Below are 23,527 nucleotides of genomic sequence, written 5' to 3'. Positions count from 1 at the left end.
AGGATGGTATGGTACAAGTTCAGATACTCTCACAAAAATACCTGTAAATTGTGATCCTGCTTATTATAAAGACTCAATCATTTGTGAAGGACAAAGGAAACATAACTGGTGGTGGTTTCTGTATATGGTGCATTGGTTGGGGGGGGGGGGAGGAGGAGAAGAAGGAGAAAGGAACTCTTAAAATAGCCCCAAAGGGCTAAATTCCCTACATTTGATGGCATTTACATTCCCCCCACCAATAATTCTGTCCACTTCTATCAAAATATGATAAGGCTACAGTCACCCGAGCAGCTCTGCAATTAAAGTAACATCAAGAATTTCTAGTCAGGATCAAGCTATAGAGAAGATAAGAACTTATCTTAGGCCTCAGTAATACTTCTGTTGCGAGAGAGGGAGGAAGGCGCTAGAGAACTGTTAGGGAATGGAATGTGGTTAGCCTGCTGCCATGAGAATACATATTTGTAATAGTTTGTCTCAAAATGCTGAGAATGCCTGAAAATCACTAGCCAAAGCCTTTGCATCTAGCCCTCCTTGAAAGGCTCGCAGTGATAATCAAGGACACTCAATCACAAACAAGGCCTAAATGTCTTTCCTCCCCCCAGCTTTGCAGAGCAGAACAAACCCATCGAAAGGGTATGAGGAAGGCTGCACAGTAGGAAAAAGCAGCTATACAGCACACCTGCCAATGTCCCCTCTAGGAAGTCTCTGCACAACTGAGAGGCCATACGGAAGCAGGGGGGAGGAGGAGCAGAGGGGAAGGAGGGAAGGAGTGATCAAGGAGCAGAGAAACAAGCCAAGAAACAGCAGCTCTGAGCATGTTCCTTTCCCTGTGCAGACCAACACTTGTGTACAGTAAGCTTAACATTGTTCAAAGCAGCATTAACTAGCCATGTACACTTTGTGATGCTCTTCAGAGGAGCCTCGTAGACAAAATGAATGACAGGGTTGGTGCCCAAATTTTCAGAGGATCCCCAGCCTCTGCATCTTTTCCTACACACACCTGTTCTGCAAAGTAAAACGGGAGAAATACAGTGCGACAATAAAATAAGTCAAAACCCATTGGGAGTGGAGGAATTAACTACTTTATTCTTTGTATAGTACCAGCATTAGGCTGGATGCTTTGTTCCTTTTCCCATTGGTTTGTGTGTAACACAGCATCTGACTAGGCTCTCGCACTAGTTTTACAACAGTATAATTCCAATGACTTCATTGGAATTATTCCCGATTTACATCAGTGTAACAGGAAACAGAATCAGGCTCTCAGGGCCTATGTCTCCATCCATTTAGATCTCCTAGCACAAGTAAGTATTCTCTTTCCTCGTATCCAGGTATCACACCCTAATTTATAAACTTCTAGTTCTTTTTCAAAATTGACATCAAAACGAGACCTTGGCTTGAAAGTCTAAAAATAGTAATTGCCACTTGTGACTTCTAAATTTATCTTCTGAGACTTATGAACTTCTTGGATTAAAACTGCACTGGGAATTTGTCAAGTTACAAAAACAACATAATCTACATGCCTTTTTTTTTTTTTTTTTAATAAAAAAGAAGAAGAAGAAGAAGATAATCATAGATTTTAATGCCAGAAAGAACCATTACATCATCTAGTCTGACCTCCTGCATAACACAAGTCATAGAATTTTGCCAGTAATTCCAGCATCAATCTTACAATTTGTTTGAATTACAGCATCTTTTAGAAAGACTGTTATAAAGATTTTACATGACAGAGAATCTTCACACCCTTAGTAAGCTGGTCCCAAGGTTAAATTACCCTCACTGTTAAAAGTGTGCACTTTATTTCCAGTCTGACTTTGTCTAGCAACAACTTCCAACCACTGGATCCCGTTATACACTTGTCTGCTATGTTGAAAAGACCCTCTACCATCTTGTTTTGACACAGAAATGAGGTCACTGAGAAGTGTCAGACGCATGGAGTCCTTGTGGTCACGTGAGCATAAGGACTGAAGTGATAGCAAATTCTGAGAATAGATATAAGATGGAGGGGCTCCTTCCACACTCTCTTTCCCCTACCTCCATGCACCCAAGCAATGGCTGGTCACAATGCGGCCATTAGTTAATTACATTTGTATGCCGTCTGTTTTAAACATTTCTGGATTTTAAACTGGAAAGAATATATATGATTATAGTGCTAAACCTCTATCTACAATTGGCCAAATTCTTAGCCCCTTCCTCAGCTTTTATTCATCCTTACACAGGTAAACACCCTTTGGCCCAGTATTTCTAAAAAACATTTATGAATTATTCAGATGATTCTTTTACATTATGTAAGTTCTGTTGCTGCTTTTTTGTAAATTCAGGTCTTAATTTTTGCTTATTAGTCTTGGCGTTCAGATACAGCCAACTCTGTCAACAGTTTAGGGAAGCTGCTGATGGATTTTAATCTTGAAAAAACTTAGTGAAGTGGCAATTGTATCCCACTTTTGTGAATAACTCCCAAACATTGGTCATGAAATCCTACCAATCAAACTGGACCATGATAAGACACTAAAATACATAGGAAAAATTAAAGTGATTAGCTATAAATAATGCCTGTTTACTCCGTTGATTTGCCTTCTGGGTATATTTAGAATTGTATCTGCTTACATGAGTGAAAAAATATTTTTGCTACTTGATATTCTTAGCACTATGCCGCCAACATAGCTATGGGAGAGGAAACTGGATAGTTAACATAATGGTTAACTAAAATCCAACTGTAGAATCTTTATCACTAATAAATTCACAGGCCAGAAAGAACCCAGCTTGATTTTCAACACGATTCCAAGTTGAGTTTGCAGGTTGACAAACACATCTTTTTAATTATAACCTGAATAAATGTGATTTGGCAGTTTTTCATACAACACAGAAATTTGTTATGTGATAGATGAAATTCACCCTGTGCAGAAAGTCACCAAAGTCCCTCTTAAGTATCAGGGGATAGCCATGTTAGTCTGTATCCACAAAACCAACAAGGAGTCCGGTAGCACCTTAAAGACTAACAGATTTAAGATGACTTACGGTGAAATTCAGGCTTAACAGAGAAGAACCACACTTTCTCTTTCCTTAGAAAAATAAGTTAAAGGGAGGAGCCAAGCTCAGTGAAAGACCTAATTGTAAATCCTAGTTCTTGTCTCTTGCTTCCCAGATTGCTCAGCCCTTGAGAAAGCAGGGGAGAAAAAATGCCCTGCGTAACTAAACACGAACCCTTTGGAAGATGAAGGAGCAGCATTAATGGATTCTGAAAGAATAAAGTCTCAGCTGGTCCTTCAGCTAGAAGGGTGCCACACATGACATAAGGTCCTCCAGAAAGCAAATGGACAGAAGGGGTGCTAAAGTTCTATCAGAATGGAGATGACTGAGGTGCCTCCCCATCTCAAACCAAATGACTGTTATGTTTAGTTGTAAGATACAATATGAAAAATGCTTACTATGAACGCATGTAAGGAAATCTGGACTTCTTGTATACGGTGACCCAAATTTCTCAATACAAGCTGAAGAACAGAAAATGAAATTGTTATTATGTGCCAGCTGTCACAGTGTGTAAATTGATATCTGGCCTGCTGATGATGTATCATTAAGCAAGGTTCTGGAGGGTAGGTACAAAATCCATGTTAAACTGCAGCCCTTCAGATGCATTCTGAAAAATTCTTCTCAGTTCATATAAATATTTTAGCTCTGATATCCAGTTGAACAGTTTATAATTCTACTGTACAATATGATCATTCTACCAGATGCTACTATTGTGCTAAAAGGATATTAGTAGCTACTAAAGGCTGACCTAAACAGAAAAGATTTCTCTCAAATCTAAAAAGCATATAGAGTTTTCTAAAACTGCTGATATATGTAATGTTAAATACTAAACGTTCAATGCAACTGTAAAGCAATGTGGTGGTATGACAATGATACATAGAATGTAAAAAGCAATAGGTCTGCAAGCTAATACTCTTATTTAAAAATACTTTCAAAATTAAACTATTAAAAAGTGTATGCACTGTAGAAGACTGCAAACTGTTTAGTCTTGATGTAAGCTACAGAAATAAATGCAACATTAAACATACACATATATATATAAAAAATGTAAAGTGTTTGTGTATGTCATTCTATATATATATAAAATATACCCACTTTAAAATCATATGAGGAGCAATTGGTTCTATTTCAGGATGGAATAGTGGATCTCTATTACATTCTTTTGGACAGACTGGCTGTCCCATGTTCCAATGTTAGGCACACATACCAGCACTGTCAAAAAGTGAAAAATAATAACTGTAACTCACCCAAGTATTTCGGGTAAAAATAGTCCTGTGGGAGAAAGAAAAAAAAAGCAAAGATTTATTGGGATAATGTTAGTTTTTATTATCAATTTTATTCATTTTTAACTGCTGCTGCTAGTTTGATGGTCTAGCCTGGTGGCGGCACAACGGGGTCCAAACGTAGGACTCTTAACTTCTTTTGCCCTGGGCCAATGGAGACAGAAGAGAATGGAACTGATTACTCTGATCTGAAGGGGGAAAAGGGGAAAAAATGGTTTGTCTCAAAGAATTTTTTGATAGCTGACCTATGAAGTGGCACTGGCAGTGACTGAACAGGAAGCCACTTACCCACTATCCAAGAAGTAAAGATGCTGATCATGGCATGAGGTAGAGGAAGTAAGAGGTATCTGGGGATAAAAACCAGAGGGAAAAGTACAGAATCATTTAGTCACCCACTGCCCCCTCTTTGGAGTCACTCTGCAACAGCAGAACTCTGACATCACCTTAACCATTAGAATAAAAGCCTAAATTTCACCTTTGCCTCTAGAACGAGGAGCAAACTATTACTCTGAAGAGCTTCCCTTATAAAACTGCCTAGTAACGTATACAACTAACAATATCTGTTGAAAGAAAAGAACACTCTGAGCATGCAAATATGGGGGACGCACCACAGCAGCAGGGTTTAGAACAGTGTGTTTCTCAACCCTTTTGATACTAGGGACCAGGTTACTGCCTTCCTAAACTGTGTCAGGGAGATCTCAGGGACCAGCACCAGTCCATGGATCAGTTATTGAGAAACACTGGTTCAGAAGGGTCAATATATTTTTCCAATGCATTTTTTATATAGCCACAAATTGCCTTCAGAGGTCTTTGAAAAAATGGACAAAACTTGTAACATTGGAAAGAGATCTCTTTCCAATGTTACATCACCCTTAATACTTTTACTTTAAATTGCTAGTTTAAAATGTTGTTAAAACTAAGGTTTACAGAAGTCGGATGACTCAGGATAAAGTACTGACAATTTCAGGGATTTAAATTTTGTTGCTTGAGTTAAGCATACTCTTCGCCCAATGATCACGATATTCTACATATAACTGTCGGTCTCTGTGAGGCCACTTGAAAGATTTCAGTACAATTCCAGTATCTACAGTGAGGTTGAGATGGGTTTGACGACATGTTTTGTTAATTATCTTGTGTACCACAAGATCCGTTTAGGCAGCAGAATTCTCAAGATTCTGAAACTACTCTAAAACTCCTATTACCACAAGCACACATGCATTATACACACACTGATATGACACCCATGGACTGTCAGCTGCAATCCAATTGACCAACTAGATCATGAAATCTAGAATAATTTTGCATTACTGTCTTCCTCCAGACAATCAAAAGCTTTTGGTGAACAAGTCCCATTTGCTGCAACACAGCCACATAATCTCGTAACCTAAAATCAAAGAAGATTCAGTAAAGACTAGTTAAAGCTGCAGCACATTTAGATTAAAAGGACATACAGGGCCAAGAATTGCTGAGCACAGGCACTCTCAATGGAATCACTAAAAATCTGGGTCATTAAGGACTCAGCGAGGACCTCAGAATCTGGTCCTTAGCATAACATTTAGACCAGGTTTCTTTGGGTTTTGGCTACTTTTACTGTTTTTCAGCCACAGTAAGAAATTAAAGCTTTGAAAAACATGAAGCAAAAATTTTATTTTTATTTTCACACTAATAGTTTAAGTATGTCAAAGAGCACTAGGATGTGCACCTAACAATATGCTGAGCCACAGTCAGTACTTGAATTGTAAAAGATCTACGTACGTGATGGAATGATCTGAAATTTTCTTAAATCTTTCCCCTTTGTAAACCTACAGCTGTGAAAAATGGGGATGTAGCACAACCACAGACACCAGCAAGAACAAATATTTGAAGTGAATCTGAAGGAACAGAAGTGGCATGTTTCATGTACATTCATCTAAGCTGGCTGCTATTACAATTCTTGGAGCTCTGTTACAAGAAGAAGCAGGGCAGAAAAATCCACTAACCTACTTACTTGTGATGAGTAAGAAGAATATTGGGAAAGTACCATCAACTTGTTCAGAATCCAAACTTCCATTTGAAAATTATTAGCTGTTTTGGTTGCAAACAACATTCTAAACACAAATTCAGCGTAAACTAATGCAATGCTAGTTTACTGAGTTTATGGACAAAACTGTGCCTCTGCTACCGCTCAGGACTTTCCAAACAGCAACAAAATGAAACTGACCAGATGTTTGTCCACTATAAGCTGTGGTCCAGAGACATACAAGTTAAGTAACTAATTTCAACTGAAGTCTACAATATAATTTTAAACTCTTTTCTCCCTTCCTCCAATGGCCCATTTATCTATTTTACAGCAAACTCCTCCCTTATCAGTAATAAAGATCAATATTCCCTCTCAGACTGTAGAGGGCCTCTGAATGGTTCACTCTTTGTCACACATTTTAAATAAAAATGAGACTGATTATGGGTTTTAATATCATTTGCTCATGATGGTTTAACTTTTTATTTAATGGGCTTAGTTCTAAGCTTTAAGAACAATGAATTAAAGTAACAAGAAGAGCGGAGCTGAAAATGACTTCTCGATCCACTACGCCCGGGTAAATCTCCACTGTTGCAAGTTTCCAAAGAGCTAGAGGTTCTGTATTTTTGGTTGGCTAAAACCAAAGGATTAACCCAAAAGGAATAATGAATTATATCCAATCGTTAGAACAGAAAATGACTTAACATCAAGGTGGTATTGTTTTGCAGGAGCAATGGTTAGCACTTTGTATTATTAAAGCTTTGAAATGTTTCTAGTCTGTAGAATAATACAGTGAAACTTACTGGTTTTCTAGCATGAGCACTGAGCTCTATATCCCCATTTCATAGATTCCAATGGCCCAAACCTGAAAATGCTCTGAACCCTCAACTTCCATGGATTTCAGTGGGAGTTGAGGGCCCTGAGCTCCTTGCAGGATCAAGTCCCTACCAAATAGTCACATACACCTCAAAAAGTATGCAAAATTAGAGAGAGTCTTCCATTCCATTTTCAGGATCTTATAAGAATAAAAAATAATACAAAGAGAAATATTTTGTGGCTTGCTACTATATCCATAATATTAAGAAGTGTGGTGAGAGATGCACTCAATGCATTGTTTAGTTTTGAACTAGCTGACTTAAACATTAGTTTGTTGACATCTCACAATCCAGAAAGCCACCTCGTATCTATAGCATCGAAAGGCAACAGTTTATTAGCTGATCCTTTTGCGGCCGCTCCAGTGGCAAAACTAACCACATAATTACAGTCAATGTTAGTTTCCAGCTAGGACTCTAAAGAATGGAATTAACACTGACATATTGTCACCCCTTTCCCCGGATTTGTTTTTACAGTAACTGTTAGAATAAAAAAAAAGATATGAGGCACGTGCTTTATTTACCCAAAATTATACACAAACATCTTCCAGACCATAACACAACCTCACCAGTCAGCATAACTATCCCATCTGTCAATAATATCCCACTCCAAATGAGGGGAAGGCAAGCACACTCCAGCCCTGCATGATGGAACTGTTAACCTCCATCAGAGAATGGCCTCCATCAGTGCAGGTGTGAACAATTCCAAACTCTGCGTGCTCCCATCAAAACAGACAAAATGTTAATGCCTCTTACTTGTGGCTCAATACGTCTCATTTTGTCTGGATCCTGCTTGTCAATCAACCTACTTTTGTACCTAGGGAAGCCTCAACTTCCAAGGATGGCTTTGTGTAACCTGCAGCATCCAGTGTTGCCTGTGTCATCTGTAAATAAGCAGTTTACAATGTGACATGTGCCCCTGCACTGATTCAGCACAGATCTCAGGTAGGAATGGAAAAAGGAGGAGAGAAGAGGTCTCACATGATCCAAGTCCCCACCAATGAAGTGGAAACGATAGCATAGGGCCATTCTCTCCAGACAGGCTCTTGCTTGCCTTCTTCCATTGAGTTCAAGAGAAAGAGACCTTTTCTTCATGGTCCAGGAGATACAGACCCATTTTTAACTCAAGAGATTTAAACACTTTAAAAAAAAAAAAAAAAAAAAAAAAAGAGAGAGTCTTTCAATGTGATGAATACAATCTCTTTTCCACTTTCTGTTTCCATCATTCCACGGTAGAAGAATTTTTATAGGTATTTGGAACTTTTACTTCAGTTTATTTTAAATCCACTGCCATGAAACTCACCTCTGGCATTACCACCCCAAAGCTAGTGAATTTACACCAGCGTCATATTTGTCCCACCACATATTTAGAGAAGATGGAAGAACATCAACTCAGAAAGCAGTCCTTAGGTAAATCACAGTATATAAATAGCTCTTCCGAAAGCATAACCAAGACCTTGCCTACAAGAGGGAAATTTTCCCACTGTGGCTAAAACTAAGTCTGCAATATTGGGAGCCCTAGAGTAGATTGTCTATCAGTTGCCTGTGTTTTGTTTTTATGTCATATCAAGTAACCCTTATCAGAGCCGGGTCTAATCAATACAGTGCTTACACACTGGTGGCAGCTGGTGAGAGTTCATCTACACTAGGGCTTCCAATGTTGTTAATACCAGCAGGTCTACTAAACACAGTGTTAGCAAAAGCGGGCTGTTTTATGAACATTTTCTTGATGTAGACAGGGACACAGTCCTTCAAGTGAGACAACATCTGAATTTCTAATGTTCAACAACAACAACAACAAAAAGCGGGGGAGGGGAGAATCTTCTCAGGCCTTCTTTAGACTTCACAAACAAAGCATAAATGGACATAAAAGCCAATTTACTTTTTCTTTGCAGCTCTGCTGTAATAGCCGAGTGTTTTTTTTACCCTCAGGAAACAAAATGTAGTGCAACAAAACCTGCATCAGAACACTATGCTTTCCCTAGCAGAAGACGGGAACCATCTTATCAACCTTCATCAGGAGAGATACTCTGTAGATCCATGGAATCAGCACAATAACTTGTAATTGAATTAATTTGGTTTTCTGGTCTACTTGCAACATTTTACAATTAAGTGACAACCCCTGCACCATTTACTGTTATTCAAAACCTTACATGGATCTTGCCTTCCACTTTGTCTTTATCAAGTAGGTTTTCATCTAGGATTCATAGATTCCAAAACCAAGAGAGACCACTGTGATAATCTAATCCGACTTCTTGTACAACACAGGCCACAGAACTTCCCCAAAATAATTTCTGCAAAATATATTTTAGAAAAACATCCATGTGGCATAGCCTCCTCGTTTACAAATGTAATTTGCGCTTCCAAACTATGTGCTTGCATTTTTTTTTGTTTTACACTTGCATATGACTAGCCCGTGCAAATGTAGGTCATTATATCCAGCTACAAGTCCAACTGGCTGACTTTTGCCTGCAATGATACCAGTAATCATTTGTGTGCAATAATTTGCAGACACATTTTAAGGGTGCAAATTCAGCACTATAGCCCTAAAATTCCCATGCATAAAGGGAAAAGGAGGAGGGTTGCTTGAAGTCTAACAACATAATTAAATAGCACTGTGCTATAATTAATAATTTCCAATCAAATATGTAAATTCAGCTTGAGCTAATACCTTGTTGAGTGCCCAAGCCTTCTTTCTCATAAATGGCTTGTCAGCCCAGTCATGGATTATGGTCACAAAGGGCTCAGCCCTGGAAAGTGTTGAGCCTCTACACCAAGCTGCTGAGCCTTATTAACTCCTATTAACTTCAGTAGGAGTTGATGACATTCAGAAATTCGCGAGGTATTCTTCATATTGCAGAATCAGGCCCATAAATAGTTCACAGCTTTTCTCTGTGTAATTTTTGACCAAACAACACTTTACAGGACCTAGCAAGTCAGCTCAAAACCCAACTAGAGTTTCGATCCGTCTTCAGTACTGCCACAACACAAACTTGTATCTTCTTTGGGTGGCACTTGGGCACAGTGCTTGTTACATGCCAATTCCACACTGCACAACTATCCCATAGCACAAATAGTATGACTATCCCCAAGGCTGGTGCAACCACTAGGCGAACTAGGCAGTCACCTAGGGCAGCAAGTGGTTGGGGGCGCCCTGCGCCGTCCTCAGGCATAGGCAGCTGGGTAGGACATCTGAAAATTTGGGGCACCACTGGGTCTTAGTGTCCACCCTACCGGTTTTCCTATCCCTGTTCTGTCCCTTCCTGCAGGCTCTGAGTCTTCCTGGGAAGGGAATCTAGTAGTTAAGAGAAAAAGTCGCCAACCTGCCAGACTATTACCACAACACTGAAACTGTTAAAAAGCCATTTAAGGGGTAATGAAGACATTTAACAGGCATTTGCCAGCCCCCAGGTATCTACTGTCAGTTTCTGAATGTACTGACAAAAACAGTTGTGCATGACTAAGGGTATGGCTACATTAGAAATTTCGGAGCGCTGCCGCTGCAGCGCTTTGAAGTGTGAGTGTAGTCAGAGCCACAGCGCTGGGAGAGAGCCCCGCCCCCAACGCTGCCGCCCTGATTACACTGACACTTTACAACGCTGCATCTTGCAGCGCTCAGGGGGGTGTTTTTTCACACACCTGAGCGCGAAAGTTGCAGCGCTGTAAAGTGCCAGTGTAGCCAAGCCCTCATATTTACTCAGAACATGTCAGTCTAAAGGAACTTAGGTTTAAAATTTGCTTTAAAAATATTTCATTAGTGAGTTGGTGAAGATTATAAAAATCACATCTCTAAAATATCCTTGCATAGATTTTTAGATGCACAATCATCTTTAGCCTTAAATGCTGGGATCTTCAGACATATGTTTTTTTAAATAAATTCTTCAAAAGACCACTCTTATCTAAAATACACATCTTATTACTATAGTTAAAAACAAACACACACACACAACTTACTTCCAAAGTCTTCCTGTCCTTTCTGCCATCCATTTGTCCCTTCACCCCCTCCCCCCTTTGAAGGAAGCAACAGCCCTTTGCCTCCAGATAGCTGGACAAAGTTTCCCTTTCTTTACTTCTGACTATCTGATGAACTAGTTTTAAGCAAAACCAATACTTTAGTAAGATATAAAATCCTTTGTTATGCCTAAAATCTTTGGAAACATATTTTTTAAAGTTGGTGAAATTTCATAAACATGTCTATTGTTCTGGAGATCACACACAGTAAATTATTGTTCCCTTTTTCTAAAAGCATTGAACATTGTTATGAACACACTAAACCTCTGTGACTGATAAATTTAAAATAATGTCTGTTTCAGTGAGTTAGATATGTAGTAATCTGGAATGATTACTTTATGAAGGCGTAAGAGTACATTTAAAATGTAAAATCAGCTTAGAAATACTGATTAAGAAAATGTAAAACAGAAGAGATGCACCATGTATTCCATAATATTTAATGTTGTATTCAGCAAGACAGCTGACTCACCCTTACTACAAAAGTTTTTGCAAATAAATGTCTGAAACTTCAGAGCACATCAAAAAACCTGTGACTGACATTTTTTATTCCCAAGTTTAGTGCTTTTAATTAGGTACCTTCTGTATATCCATTTTGCGTGATGGAGACGGTACAGGGGTCTCTGCAGGGAACTGTGACTCTCCACCACTGTGAGACGGGTTGGGCGTCTTGTTATTCTTTTTGCCTTGTCCCTCCGCCCCCGCCCAGCAGCAAGCTCAGGTTGCCGTCGGGCGTAGGGGCACCAGTTTAATACTGCATAGGGCCCTATAAATCCTAAAGACAGCCCTGGGGGCACCAAAAAGCGGTGTCCTGGCTCAGCAGGGAGGAGCCGCCTTCCAGAGGCACCGGAGAGCCAGAGCATTGGCTTGCGGGGGCGGTGAGCCCCAGCCACGGAGGAGTCGGTGCAGTGCAGGGGGGCAGGAGCCCTGCAAAGGCAGTGGTGCTGCTAGCAGGGAGCAGCCGTGCCCCCCACCCCTCCTGCCCAGGCTGTGGCCTGGCTTCCCCTCGGGGGGCTCCTGCAGGCTGCAGCAGATGCATGCAGGAAGAAGCCCCCATGCGCCCCCCAGCTCATCCGTCGCCAAACCGGACTCTGCAGCTCCTGGGCATGTAAGCCGCCACCAGGGCCAGGGCCCTGAGCCTGCTCTGGGAAGGGCAGAGGCAGCAGCAGCTCACATTCCCGCGAGCCGCAGAGCCCGAGTGTGGCGAGGGGGGAGCCGGGGGGTGCATGGGGGCCTCCGCCCGCATGTATCTGCTGCGGAAGCCCCCAGAAGGCAGCTCCTCCCTGCCGAGCTGCTGCAGCGACCCAAGCCCAGCAAAGCCAGTGAGTGGACTCTGGGCAGGGGCCACCAGGGTGGGATGGGGTGGGAGGGCTCACAGGGGGGGCTGTGCACCCTCCAGGGGAGTTCAGGGGGCAGGGAGGGGGGAACCTGGTCTGGGGAGCAGCCTCTGGGCACGTCTGGCCCCTGGGGTCTATAAAGACTTGTTGGGATTTGCTCCTCAGTGAACCAATGTTACCTGGGGAAGGTGGGGGGGGCGCAAAGTGGAAGTTTTGCCTAGGGCACAAAATACCCTTGCACCAGCCCTGACTGTCCCTTCCACTGAGTTGCTGATTTTGCCCAATAAACCACTAACCTTTACTATAACATACATTTAAGAAAAGGATTTCTAGCACCAGCAGTTGTGTTTCTATGCTAAGGGAATAGAAGGTGTCGTTATAGAACCAGAGAAGCTGGAAGACAAAAGTTTAAAACATCTTTTCTTTCATTGAGACACAGGACTGTTTCCAAATAGCATACTCTAGAGCACCAGTCAAGGATTTTTGTGGCCAAAAATTAAAATAAAACCATAAAACCAAGTTTGCATGAATTAAAGAAAAATAATATCAAGACAGTAACAAATGGAAAGAAAAGAAAGAAACAGCCACATGGCTCATTGTTGAACAGAAGGCAAACAGCAAACAATGAGGGTTTCTACTGGGAGTCTGAGACCATTCTTGATTGGGAAATAATTATTTGAAATGGATTAGAACGATCCTCCTGTCCAAATGCTAGGATATTTGTTAATGATTTTGGATTGCAGTCTGTCTCCACTGGGTTGGTTATAAACTATGTTAATCTAGTCCAGATTTTAAATTACTCATGCCATGAGGATTCCTCTATCACTTCCATGGAGAGTCCACCTATCTTCCACTGGTACCATATTTTTCCTCAGCTATAACCTGCAATTTTAAAAGGATGAATTTAATTTGTTCTCCAGTCTCTATTTACCTAACCTCTTTACAAATCTTCCCTAATACCACGTTGCAGCCTCTTTAGTTCCAACACATCCCAATGTGTATTATTTGTAAATTTAACTAATCTATTGTTTATCCCTCTTTGGATCATTAATAATGACGTTAAAAAAACCTGGACATAACTATCCCTGGTGTAATCAAAAAGGACATCTCCCCTCAACATGATACATTACCATTTATCGTTACTCTTTGGGATCATTCAGTCATACTTCAAACAGAATGACCAGGCACATATCCCATCCATTCTGAATTAAATGTTCAAGTCAGGTCTCAGAGAACACTGTATTAAGTCTTTTACTGAAGTACAGATACATTACACTACATCTATCACATTCCCTTAGTCTACTGATTTTATTCCACTGTTGTACACGGTGTTGTTGTAGCTGTGTGGGTCCCAAAATATTTGAACGATAAGGAAGGTGAGTTAATATCTTTTATTGTTTTGCTCTTATTTCAATTATTTACACATAGGGTTTTTTTAATTTAAACCTTTATTACCGCAGAACCTGAGCACTTCACCACATGAATAGACTCAGGCTGTGTCTACACTACAGGCCTTACAGTGGCACAGCTGTACCGCCGCAGCAGCACTGCTGTAAGGTCTCCCATGTAGCCGCTCTTTGCCGACAGGAGAAAGCTCTCCTGTTGGCATCATTGAACTACTCCCAACGAGTGGCAGTAGCTATGTCAGCAGAAACGTGTCTCCCGCTGACATAGCAGTGCCCACACTAGTGCTTCTGTTGGTGAAACTTGTGTCAGTTAGGGGTGTGTTTTTCACACCCTGACCAACAAAAGTTTTACCAACAGAAGTACTAATGTAGACATACCCTTAGTCTCAGACCAGACAGACAACTGAGGAATAGGAAAGTTCAGCAACATGCCCAAGATCACTGGAAGTCTGTGGTGGAGCCAAGAATTAAACCTAGATCTCCTGGGTCCCAGTCCAGCCTCTCAATGACAAAGCCATCCTTCCTTCCCCATTCAATGCTGATGAACTGTTCTGGAACTCACTGGAACACTCTTCCAGGAGTAAATCTGATGCGTGCTGTCCTGAAAAGCACCACCACCAGGTGTCATTCAGAACAATGATGGTCAGCCCAGTTGCAGCCTCCCATTCATTTCTCCCTCCTTCTCTTCAACTAGGTTCCCTTTGTCCTACACTGGCAGGCAGCACAAGGCGCCTTAATGTAGGCAGGACACCAAAACTTGTTCTTTTTCCTCAGCTTCACACGCCTCTCCCTCTTTGGGTTTCACTGTTTATAATCAAGGAAACAGAAAAAAGGAACCTCACTAACAGGGATGTTGCTGAAGCAGAGCGCCTAGGGAACAGACTGCCACAGCAAAACAGCCATGAAGGGAGCAGACAGGGAGGAGGAGAGATCTGTTTAATAACTTCCACCAGATATGAGAGAAAAAGAGTGATGTAAGGAGATGATGAATCCTGGTTTCAAGTGGCTTGGAATATTGTCACTTAATATTTGTTCAATTATCTTACTAGGGTTTGAAGCTGGGTGTGTTGGATGATAGTTACCAGGATGACATTTTTCCATTTTAAAGGAGAACAGTATCACATTGTCTGGTTTCCTTCCAATCCTCTGGTGCTTCACAGGTTCTTCATAACTATTTAGAAGTAACTGTCAATGGTTCATTAAGTTCATTTAAGACCCTGGAAAGCACATAAACTGTAACTGCCAATTTGTACATATTCAATGTTTCCAGTGTAATCCTTTACCTGATTTTCATCAACAGATGTACTAAGTGTCTGCCTTAATTCCCAATAGTCCAATTCCCCTTTTCTTTATTTAAAAAAGAAAGCTGTTCTGCCATTTTAGAATCATAATTGATTTTGTTTCCCCTGACTTCTTAATGGGCCTGTTTTCTCTCTGGTATTTCTTCCCCTCCTCTCAACCCCCCAATATAGTTATAAAAGTTCATTGTATCCTTAGAATTTTTTGGCTCACACTATCACACTAACTCATTCTGATTTTCCTGTGCTTCTTCCTTTGCTCCAACCCTGTATAATCCCACTCCCTCACAATTCTCCATTTTAAGTTTCCTTCTTCCATCATATATTTGAACAGTTTCTCATAACCCCATACTAGCCACTTCTAGTTTCTCATGTTTATCCTCGCAGAGGAATTGTGGTCCATTGTGTGTTAGTTATGCTGTGTTTCAGGATTCCCAGCTTTCTTCCACACTTGCAAAAGTGGACACAGCTCAAACAGGCACAACTCCAGTAGAGTCAGTGGCAAATTTGGCTCATCTCTTCCAGTATAGTTTCCTGCTGCACTGGGTTCAACATTTATAGATTTCAAGAAAGGAAATCAAGAAATCTCATACAGTTGTGTCTGGGATTCCCTTCTGTAGTATACTGAGCTTACGTCATTAGAACAAAACTCTTCTCTAATTCTCATACTGTCTTGGATACATTTAACATTGCATAAACAAATACCATCCTAATGACTTTAACTGAATTGGCCCGTTATGCCAGCAGTAAATTTGGCCCTTCATTTACAATATAGCAAAATACTTTAAGAATATAAAATGTTAAAAAAAGATTTTGCAGAACAAATCTTGCAAGATTTTGCCTTGATTGAGATAATATTCTATAAAGGGATGAGGACTTCTAGGCTGAAAGATAATATACATATTATTCATGTCTAGACTACATATATCCACTAACAGAACCTGAAGATATTTTACACCTCTCAGCTCCCCTTCCCTCCTTCCATCATTACATTTCTTCCTACTTTTCTAATGTGATATTAATATTTAGATATCTATATTTACATCTCTATTATTAGAAGTGTGACCTAAATATTTCTACTGCCAACATCCTTCCTAGAAGAGGGGAGTAAAGTTTCAGAAACTGTAGTCTATGTTTGTAACTTAACTGTGTTGTATTGTACACATCATGTGATGGGACAATAACAAGCATTCATACTTAACAAGACCACTCAATTGAACTATACAGCTGACATTTATTATACACCGGCCATTGCTCCTGCTTCATAAATATAAATTCTTGGTAAGCTCAGCTGAACACAAGAATGAGGAGGGTTTTTTAAAAATATGATAAGAGGCACTCACTGTGATTCATACTTTTGCTAGAAGAGTTAAATTGTCTATGTCCTTGCAAGCCTTCGTGTGTCCACTCTATAGCGAAATTCATAACTGAAACCATGCTTAGATCCAGTCTGTCTGGTACTATATCTAATGCTCTCTGATGCCAGACATCTATCCTGAAGGCAGAAATTTAGAACAACAATGCCAAATTTGCATCCATGTCAAAAAATTCTGCATGGAGAAAAAAAAAATCAGAAGACAAAAGACAACTCATGCTTTCTTTATCTCAGATACCATTTTTTGTTTTCAATCACTAGAAGTAACCATTAGGCAATCAGTGGATTATGCTACATACCTTGAGTAACTATACCAGTTCTCTTGTCTACATCTCTGCCAAAACAGAAGTGCCAAAGGCTGCAAAGATGTGAACCCTTTGATATACAGTGGGACTTATCCATACGTATCTTGGGAAGTCAGTTGCCCACCCTGCACACAAATGAATATTAACTGGTTTTCCATGTTACATTAAATGTGCACAATAAACACAGAGGGCTAGATCCTCAGCTGGTGTAAACTGACATAGCTCCATTGATTTCAACAGAGCTAAAGTCATTTACCCCAGCTGAGGATCTGGCCAGAATCCTGAAAAGATCTACTGCAGGGGTTGGCAACCTCTGGAACGCGGCTCGTCAGGATAAGCGCCCTGGCAGGCCGAGCCAGTTTGTTTACCAGTCGCATCCACAGGTTCGGCTGATCGCGGCTCCCACTGGCTGCGGTTCACCGGTCCAGGCCAATGGGGGCTGTGGGGAGCAGCAGCAGCCACCACATCCCTCGGCCCCCGCCACTTCCCGCAGCTCCCATTGGCGATCAGCCGAACCTGCGGATGCAGCACGTAAACAAACTGGCCCGGCCTGCCAGGGTGCTTACCCTGGCACGCCACATACCAGAGGTTGCTGACCCCGATCTACTGTAATGAAATTTCAAATGTCTACAGCAAAAATACTAGTAATTTCTTGATAGTAACAACAACTGAAAACAAATGACTATTGTGACAAATAGCTGCTGTGGCAGCTCAGTAGCAACAACAATTGACGAAAACAAGAGACCGCATCCTACACTCCACCCCCCATACCAAGCTGACCTATCACACTTTTTAAAAAGTAAAATCCATGATCACTAAAAAATTGCTAATTACTTTCCCTTGCACCCTTCATTCTACTCATACAATTGTAGAAATTCCATTTTAGGAATAGGTCAGCCAAATTCCAGACCAGTTTATCAGCAAGCTAATAGTGGCTGACGGAATACTACAGGCAAATATTTGTGTATTACTGCCTTTCATAAAGGCCCTCATCAACATGTTAACTAAGATAACATTCTTATCTCTGCATCCGAGATGTTTTGCAACTTCAACCTTATTTATCACACCTAGCTCATTTATTTAAAATGTTGCACTAGAACGCAATCCTCCTCCATTAACATGCTCCCTTTCTTATTTTTCTCTATCAATATTATCTGTTGAAATTCTCTCTGATTATTTTACTTGCCTCTTTTACCTGCCAAAAGATTTCAGCCTACCCAGGAGTTCTGCAGCAATATATAAAGATCCCGCAATAGGCTTCATTGAAAAGATAGGCTGCAAGACTACGCCAATGTAGCATGTATTTGTTTTTACCATTTATAGTCATACAGATACTACAATCTTGTTTTCTTTTAAGGGTAGGAAAAAAATTCAGACTAGAAATGTAACAAATGATCTTCCCTCCTCCAGTCTGGGACTAGTCAATATTCTCCCTAATATAAAACAAAAAGCTGTATTTACTTGCAAATAAATGGTTATTTAACCCTACCTGGTATAATATGACTAGCAGTTGATTCAAGTAATCACAAATGTGGCAACACCACCATTCAGATTTAAGAGCGTTTACGTCTTTGCTAACATCTGTTTGCAGGTGTGTTTCCAAAGAGTTGGTCAATAAAACAATGTGTGCAAGACACCAAAATGACAACCATGTAGTCATCCTACCTACTGTAGGTGCAAGTCAAAATGTTTCATTTCTGTTTATTGGGTCAACAGAGCTATCTTTCCACAAGATAAAAATCCAAAATTGGCTCTGGAGCAAACTTTATAGGATTAGCAGGAAATCTAGGCTTTTCACTTGACCAGCTTAGCGCATACTGAAGTACAACTTGCCTTGTCTTGACTAGAGGTTTTTGAAGGCATTAAACTGAACTAGCTAATATGATTTCATATCATTTCTTTAAATCTAAGGGTTTGTCTACATAAGGAGAAGCCTGCAGTAGCTAGCTATTCTGCACCAACTCCCCCTGTAGTCTCTCTTACTACGTGCTAAGAGTGCCTCTGTGCGCATGAGCTTACACTTTGGAAATGAATTAAACTCAACTGCCCAAGGTTTAGTGTGCAATACGAATGTTCACAAGGGGAGTCAAAGCATACTAGCTACTCTGCACTAAATTCACACCCTTGTTTACTATGCTCTAGCTACCTTGTGTAGACAAGCCCTTAGTTTAGACTAAATCTTAGACTGTGTCTACACGACAAAATTAAGATGACAATTTATATCAGCATACAGTCACTGCAGTAATTACATCGCTTGGGCGCATCTGCATTTTGCTCCTTGTGTCAGCAGTGAGTGTCCTCATCAGGAGTGCTTGCATCAATTGTACTGTCAGTGTGGGGCACTGAAAGCCGGTAATAGTCAACATAAGCAACGTGGTGTCTATACTGACACCGTGTCAACCTAACTACATCGACCTTGACTCTACACCACTCATAGAAGTGGAGTTATTAAGTCGGCATAGCACGGCAGTTACGTCTGCAGGAGCAAAATGTAAGTGTAGACACTTCTATAGTTAGGTCAGTGTAAGCTATCTTAGGCTCCAAAAAGTGTAATGAGAAGCAGTTATTCATGTGACTATGCCCATGCTCTTCCAGTGCTTTAAAGATAACGATCAGGAGCTTGGAGTAGATCTGGGGCTGGTTAAGCCCCACTGCATAAATCAGAGTGTTGGAATGATGTAGTCCACAATTTATAGATGTCTGTTGAACCAGTTACGCTTACTGGTTAGCCTTCAGGATCAGCCGTAGAATACACTACAGTAGTCTCTTCTTGATATGACCAAAGCATAGATCGCTGTGATTCGGCCCACATCCAAGAAATAAAGATGCAATCTACAGCCATCCTGAACAACTTGAGGACAGACTTCCTCTGCTAAGAGATGAGGTCACAGCTAGTGCAATTACTCAAACTGCAATCTAACTTCATTTCCATCTTTCCTGAACTGAGTCTGAGCCAGCTGTTTCTCATAGGTCCCTGATTCTCTCTGTCAACAAGGTAAGACTATCATCTGCGTATTAATAGCATCATAGATCATAGCATCTAGCAAATCCCCTCAGTTGTCTCATATAAAAGTAAAGAAGGAGAGGGGACAAGATTAAGCCATGTGCGGTTCTACAGATGAGAGCACTAAATGATAAGAACAACTGGCCATCAAAATCTCCTAAGCTCTGTCAAAGAAGCAATAGTGTTCCCTGAATGGGACTTCATCTATCCCTGCTAGTTTATGATTAATAGCACTGTAGGCTGCCAATAGATGTAGTAATAATGGCATAGGTGTTTTACCTCTGTCCATAATCCTTAGTTGACTGTCCAGCAGCACAAATGCTGTCTCCATGCCACATACTGATCTGCAACTAGACTGGAAGGGGCGTAAGATTTGTCTCAGGCAAAAACTACATGTGCAAATTCCTAACAAATTCAGCACTCTGGGTGGGCTGGTGGCTGTCTCAGGAGAGGACCTACAGAGCTTGGGGCATTTTAAAACATAACATTTTGGGTGCATGTAGAATATGCAAGTGGATACAAATATTAGAGGCCCGTAACCTTGACAATATTCCCTTATAAGCTTTTTTCCCCCCAAAATTAGAAAGAGACCAAAACAGCTGCAATAAAATAAAATAAATCCACAAATATAAAACAAAGCATTATCAACTGCAAAATATTTGTTATTCAAAAGGTACTTAAATAACATGGCTAGGTCTCAGGGAATTTATTTATAATTATAGAGGAGATGTAAAACCCAAATGACTTCATTGTCTTCATAATAGGAATAAAGCTTTATAATTTTCAAAAGTGTGAAATAACTGCCAAGTATTATTCTTCATAATCATTATATATGTTTACAGCAGCCTACCCTTCCAGTGAACAAGTCTGTGAGTACGCCATACACTTGCTCACCCTCACCAATTTCTTGGCTAAAATCCAATAAATACAAGTGGTGACCTCAGATTAACTTTATTTACTGAAGGTCAAAGTTCACATTTTAGATATATTTTTTCTGCACAACTACACTGAATGAGTGCAAGATTCTACTAAAACATTTTAGCTCAATGGGAATATGGAAAATAATTGTGTCAGCCAGTCTGATACCCCATTATAAGTGTTTGTATTGAATTCAATCTATGTATTTTACAGAGCACCAAACGTATTGTATCTAGGTACAAACGTAACCACGCAGGCAGGAGTGTAACAGACACTTAGTGGACCTAACTAAACAGGAGTTTGATCTTAAACTCTGAACTGCAGATAGAAGAAAAACCAGTATTAGAATCTGTTACAAAGCAAAAGTAAAAAGGACCACAATTTGCAACTATCCACTGCATTGTGATGTAGGGCATTCAGTGCACTGTTAGCCTATTAAAGTATACATGTCAAGACATGTTTTCATTTAAATATAAAACATTAAGTCAAGAGGAAAAGCCAAGTCCTTCCCCATCTCCCCGCCCCTAACCCTGAACTATGTATCTCCGCCCACTAAAAAAAGCATCAAACTATTAACATGAACACATTGTGCAATATCAAGCCTCATCTCTCCAAGAAATTCACTTCCTACCACAAAACTAATCCCTGATAATCCCTGAAAGGGGGCAGCCTGTTCAAAACAGCACACCCAGAAGGTGCAAGCTAACTGGAAAAGAAAAGAAGCAAACTTTAGTAAAACAAGACAACCATAACCATACAAAGTGCCACAGAAAGAGAATACTCAAGATTCGTGAGGACTTTACATTGTTTTTGTAGGCTGTGACTGAGTGTGAAGCTAGATGACGTGCAGATTTACCACAATGCCATGTTATTAAAAATGCTATAAAAGTCATTATTTCCAGCCTCCACTTTCTTACTTAGAGCAATCCCAATCTTAAACCACAAACAAAATACTCACTAAAAAAAGGCTTGAAAGTTTTAAAGAGTATTTATGATGTATTTGTTCATGAAATTTCTTTGATGACATTGTTTTGGGACACAGCTAAAACGATTTTAAATGCCTGGGGTTTCAAGGGATGGGGAGGATGAGGGGGAAGAGGGAGACAAAGGTGTCCAGACAAAAATACTGTAACACTGTCACCTTGATGCAACTCCCTTGACTCGCTGGAGTTACACCAGGGTGAATTTAGCCCTTTAAGTTTGAACTCAGAATAGTGATATTTTAAATAGGAATCTCATGTCAAATTATATCAGCCCAGTAAATGTATCCAGATTTTTTTTAAACTGTATTTGCTTGGCCTGACAACACTCACACAACCCTACTGAAGGAAGCGCTGATTATGCTGTGGTTTCAGTTATTTATCTAATGGTTCTCCTCCTCCCCTAAACAACTTCCCCAGCTGTGCAGACAGCTGGCGCCCTCATTCCAGCTGTTGCCGGGGAGCGACAGACTGTCAGTAAAACCCCAATATATCGGCAGCTCGACTCATCACTCTTACCGTCTCGGGGTCGTTTTCAAACACTTCCCTGGCTTCTTCCTTGTTGCACAGCTCCTCTACGCACTCCCGCTCCAGGTGGCCTTGCTTAGTCTCCTCGAAGATCTGGTAGGCTCGGCGCTGCCTCTGCCGCAAGAACTGGGCAGCCTCCGGGGCGCTCAGCAGCACGGCTGCGGCCACAGACAAACACCGGGCAAGGGGAAAGCAGTGATAAATACAGGACTCAAATCCAACCCGCCGGCTGGGCACCGCACAGGGCAGGAGCACGATGCCACGAGCGAGCACCCCCTCACAAAGGCGAGCCCGCGTCACAGCAGTCCGGCCCCGCTCCAGACACCTTGCGACACGCACCCCCCTGCTGCACAGACACCAAGTCACTCCCCACCAAGCACCGCCACTAGCACGTCCTCTCCGCAGCGCCTGCCCGCACGAGACACAATCATACACCCCCCTCCCCAAACACCGGGCAGACGCGGCATTGCACCACGCGCCCCCCTGTGCAATGCCCCAGGGGTGCGCTCACACCCTGCCTGCCCCTCCAGCCCCCTAGACCCACGCCCCACGCGTGCACCCAGCCATGCCCCCCCTAGTCCTGCCCATGCAACAATGCCAGTACCCCTCCATCATCCCCTCCCCCGTCCCGCCAAACGCTCTCCGGGTGCCCTTGGGAGAAAAGGGGGGAGCTGCTGCTGCTTCCCCCCGCACACGGGGATGTTGCATTGCTGCGGGGGAGGTGGGTCCCGGCGAGGGGCGTTGTTTTGCCCCCTGGGCTGGGCGGCGGCCCCCGAGGCACTCACTGGGCGAGGAGTCCGTAGCCAGCAGGATGAGCAGGAGAGCAGCCCCGAGGGCGGCCGCGGGCTGCGCCATGCTGCGGCAGTGCCCGGCTGCGGGAGCTGCAGGAGCGGAGCGGGGCGGTCCGGCGCGAGCGGGGAGAGCGCGGCTACTGTGGGAGCGAGGCGAGCGCGCGCGCGTGCAGGCTGCAGCAGAACCCGGCAGGGGAGTCGCTCGCGCTGCTCTCGCCCAATCATTTGGACCTGCCGGGCCGCGCGGACACACCTATAGCCTCTGGCTCGGTGCAGCAGCGCCGCGGGACATGGAGGGCGGGCGCATGGAGACGAGCTGCACACAGGGACAGTGCAGCGGGGACTGAACTGCCGGGGCCCTCAGGTGCCTACCGCAGCTCAGTGCGTAGCCCCTTTAAA

At 41.8% G+C, this 23,527-nt stretch overlaps 1 protein-coding gene across 1 annotated transcript in view; it reads right to left on the bottom strand.

The window, feature by feature from the left end:
* GAS6 (growth arrest specific 6) overlaps positions 1-23,213 on the bottom strand; it is a 71,994-nt gene extending 48,781 nt beyond the window's left edge. The window contains exons 1-4 of the mRNA XM_032777823.2: positions 23,123-23,213; positions 22,329-22,495; positions 4,275-4,299; positions 3,426-3,488 (exon numbers count right to left, since the gene is read on the bottom strand). Of these exons, the coding sequence (XP_032633714.1) occupies positions 3,426-3,488; positions 4,275-4,299; positions 22,329-22,495; positions 23,123-23,192 (325 nt within the window). The 5' untranslated portion in view covers positions 23,193-23,213. The remainder of the gene's footprint in view (positions 1-3,425; positions 3,489-4,274; positions 4,300-22,328; positions 22,496-23,122) is intronic.
* Between the last annotated feature and the right edge of the window lie 314 nt (positions 23,214-23,527).

The sequence above is a fragment of the Chelonoidis abingdonii genome, chromosome 1 (genome assembly GCF_003597395.2).
Source record: "Chelonoidis abingdonii isolate Lonesome George chromosome 1, CheloAbing_2.0, whole genome shotgun sequence".
NCBI lineage: Eukaryota > Metazoa > Chordata > Testudines > Testudinidae > Chelonoidis > Chelonoidis abingdonii.
This window is presented reverse-complemented; position numbering and strand designations above follow the sequence as displayed.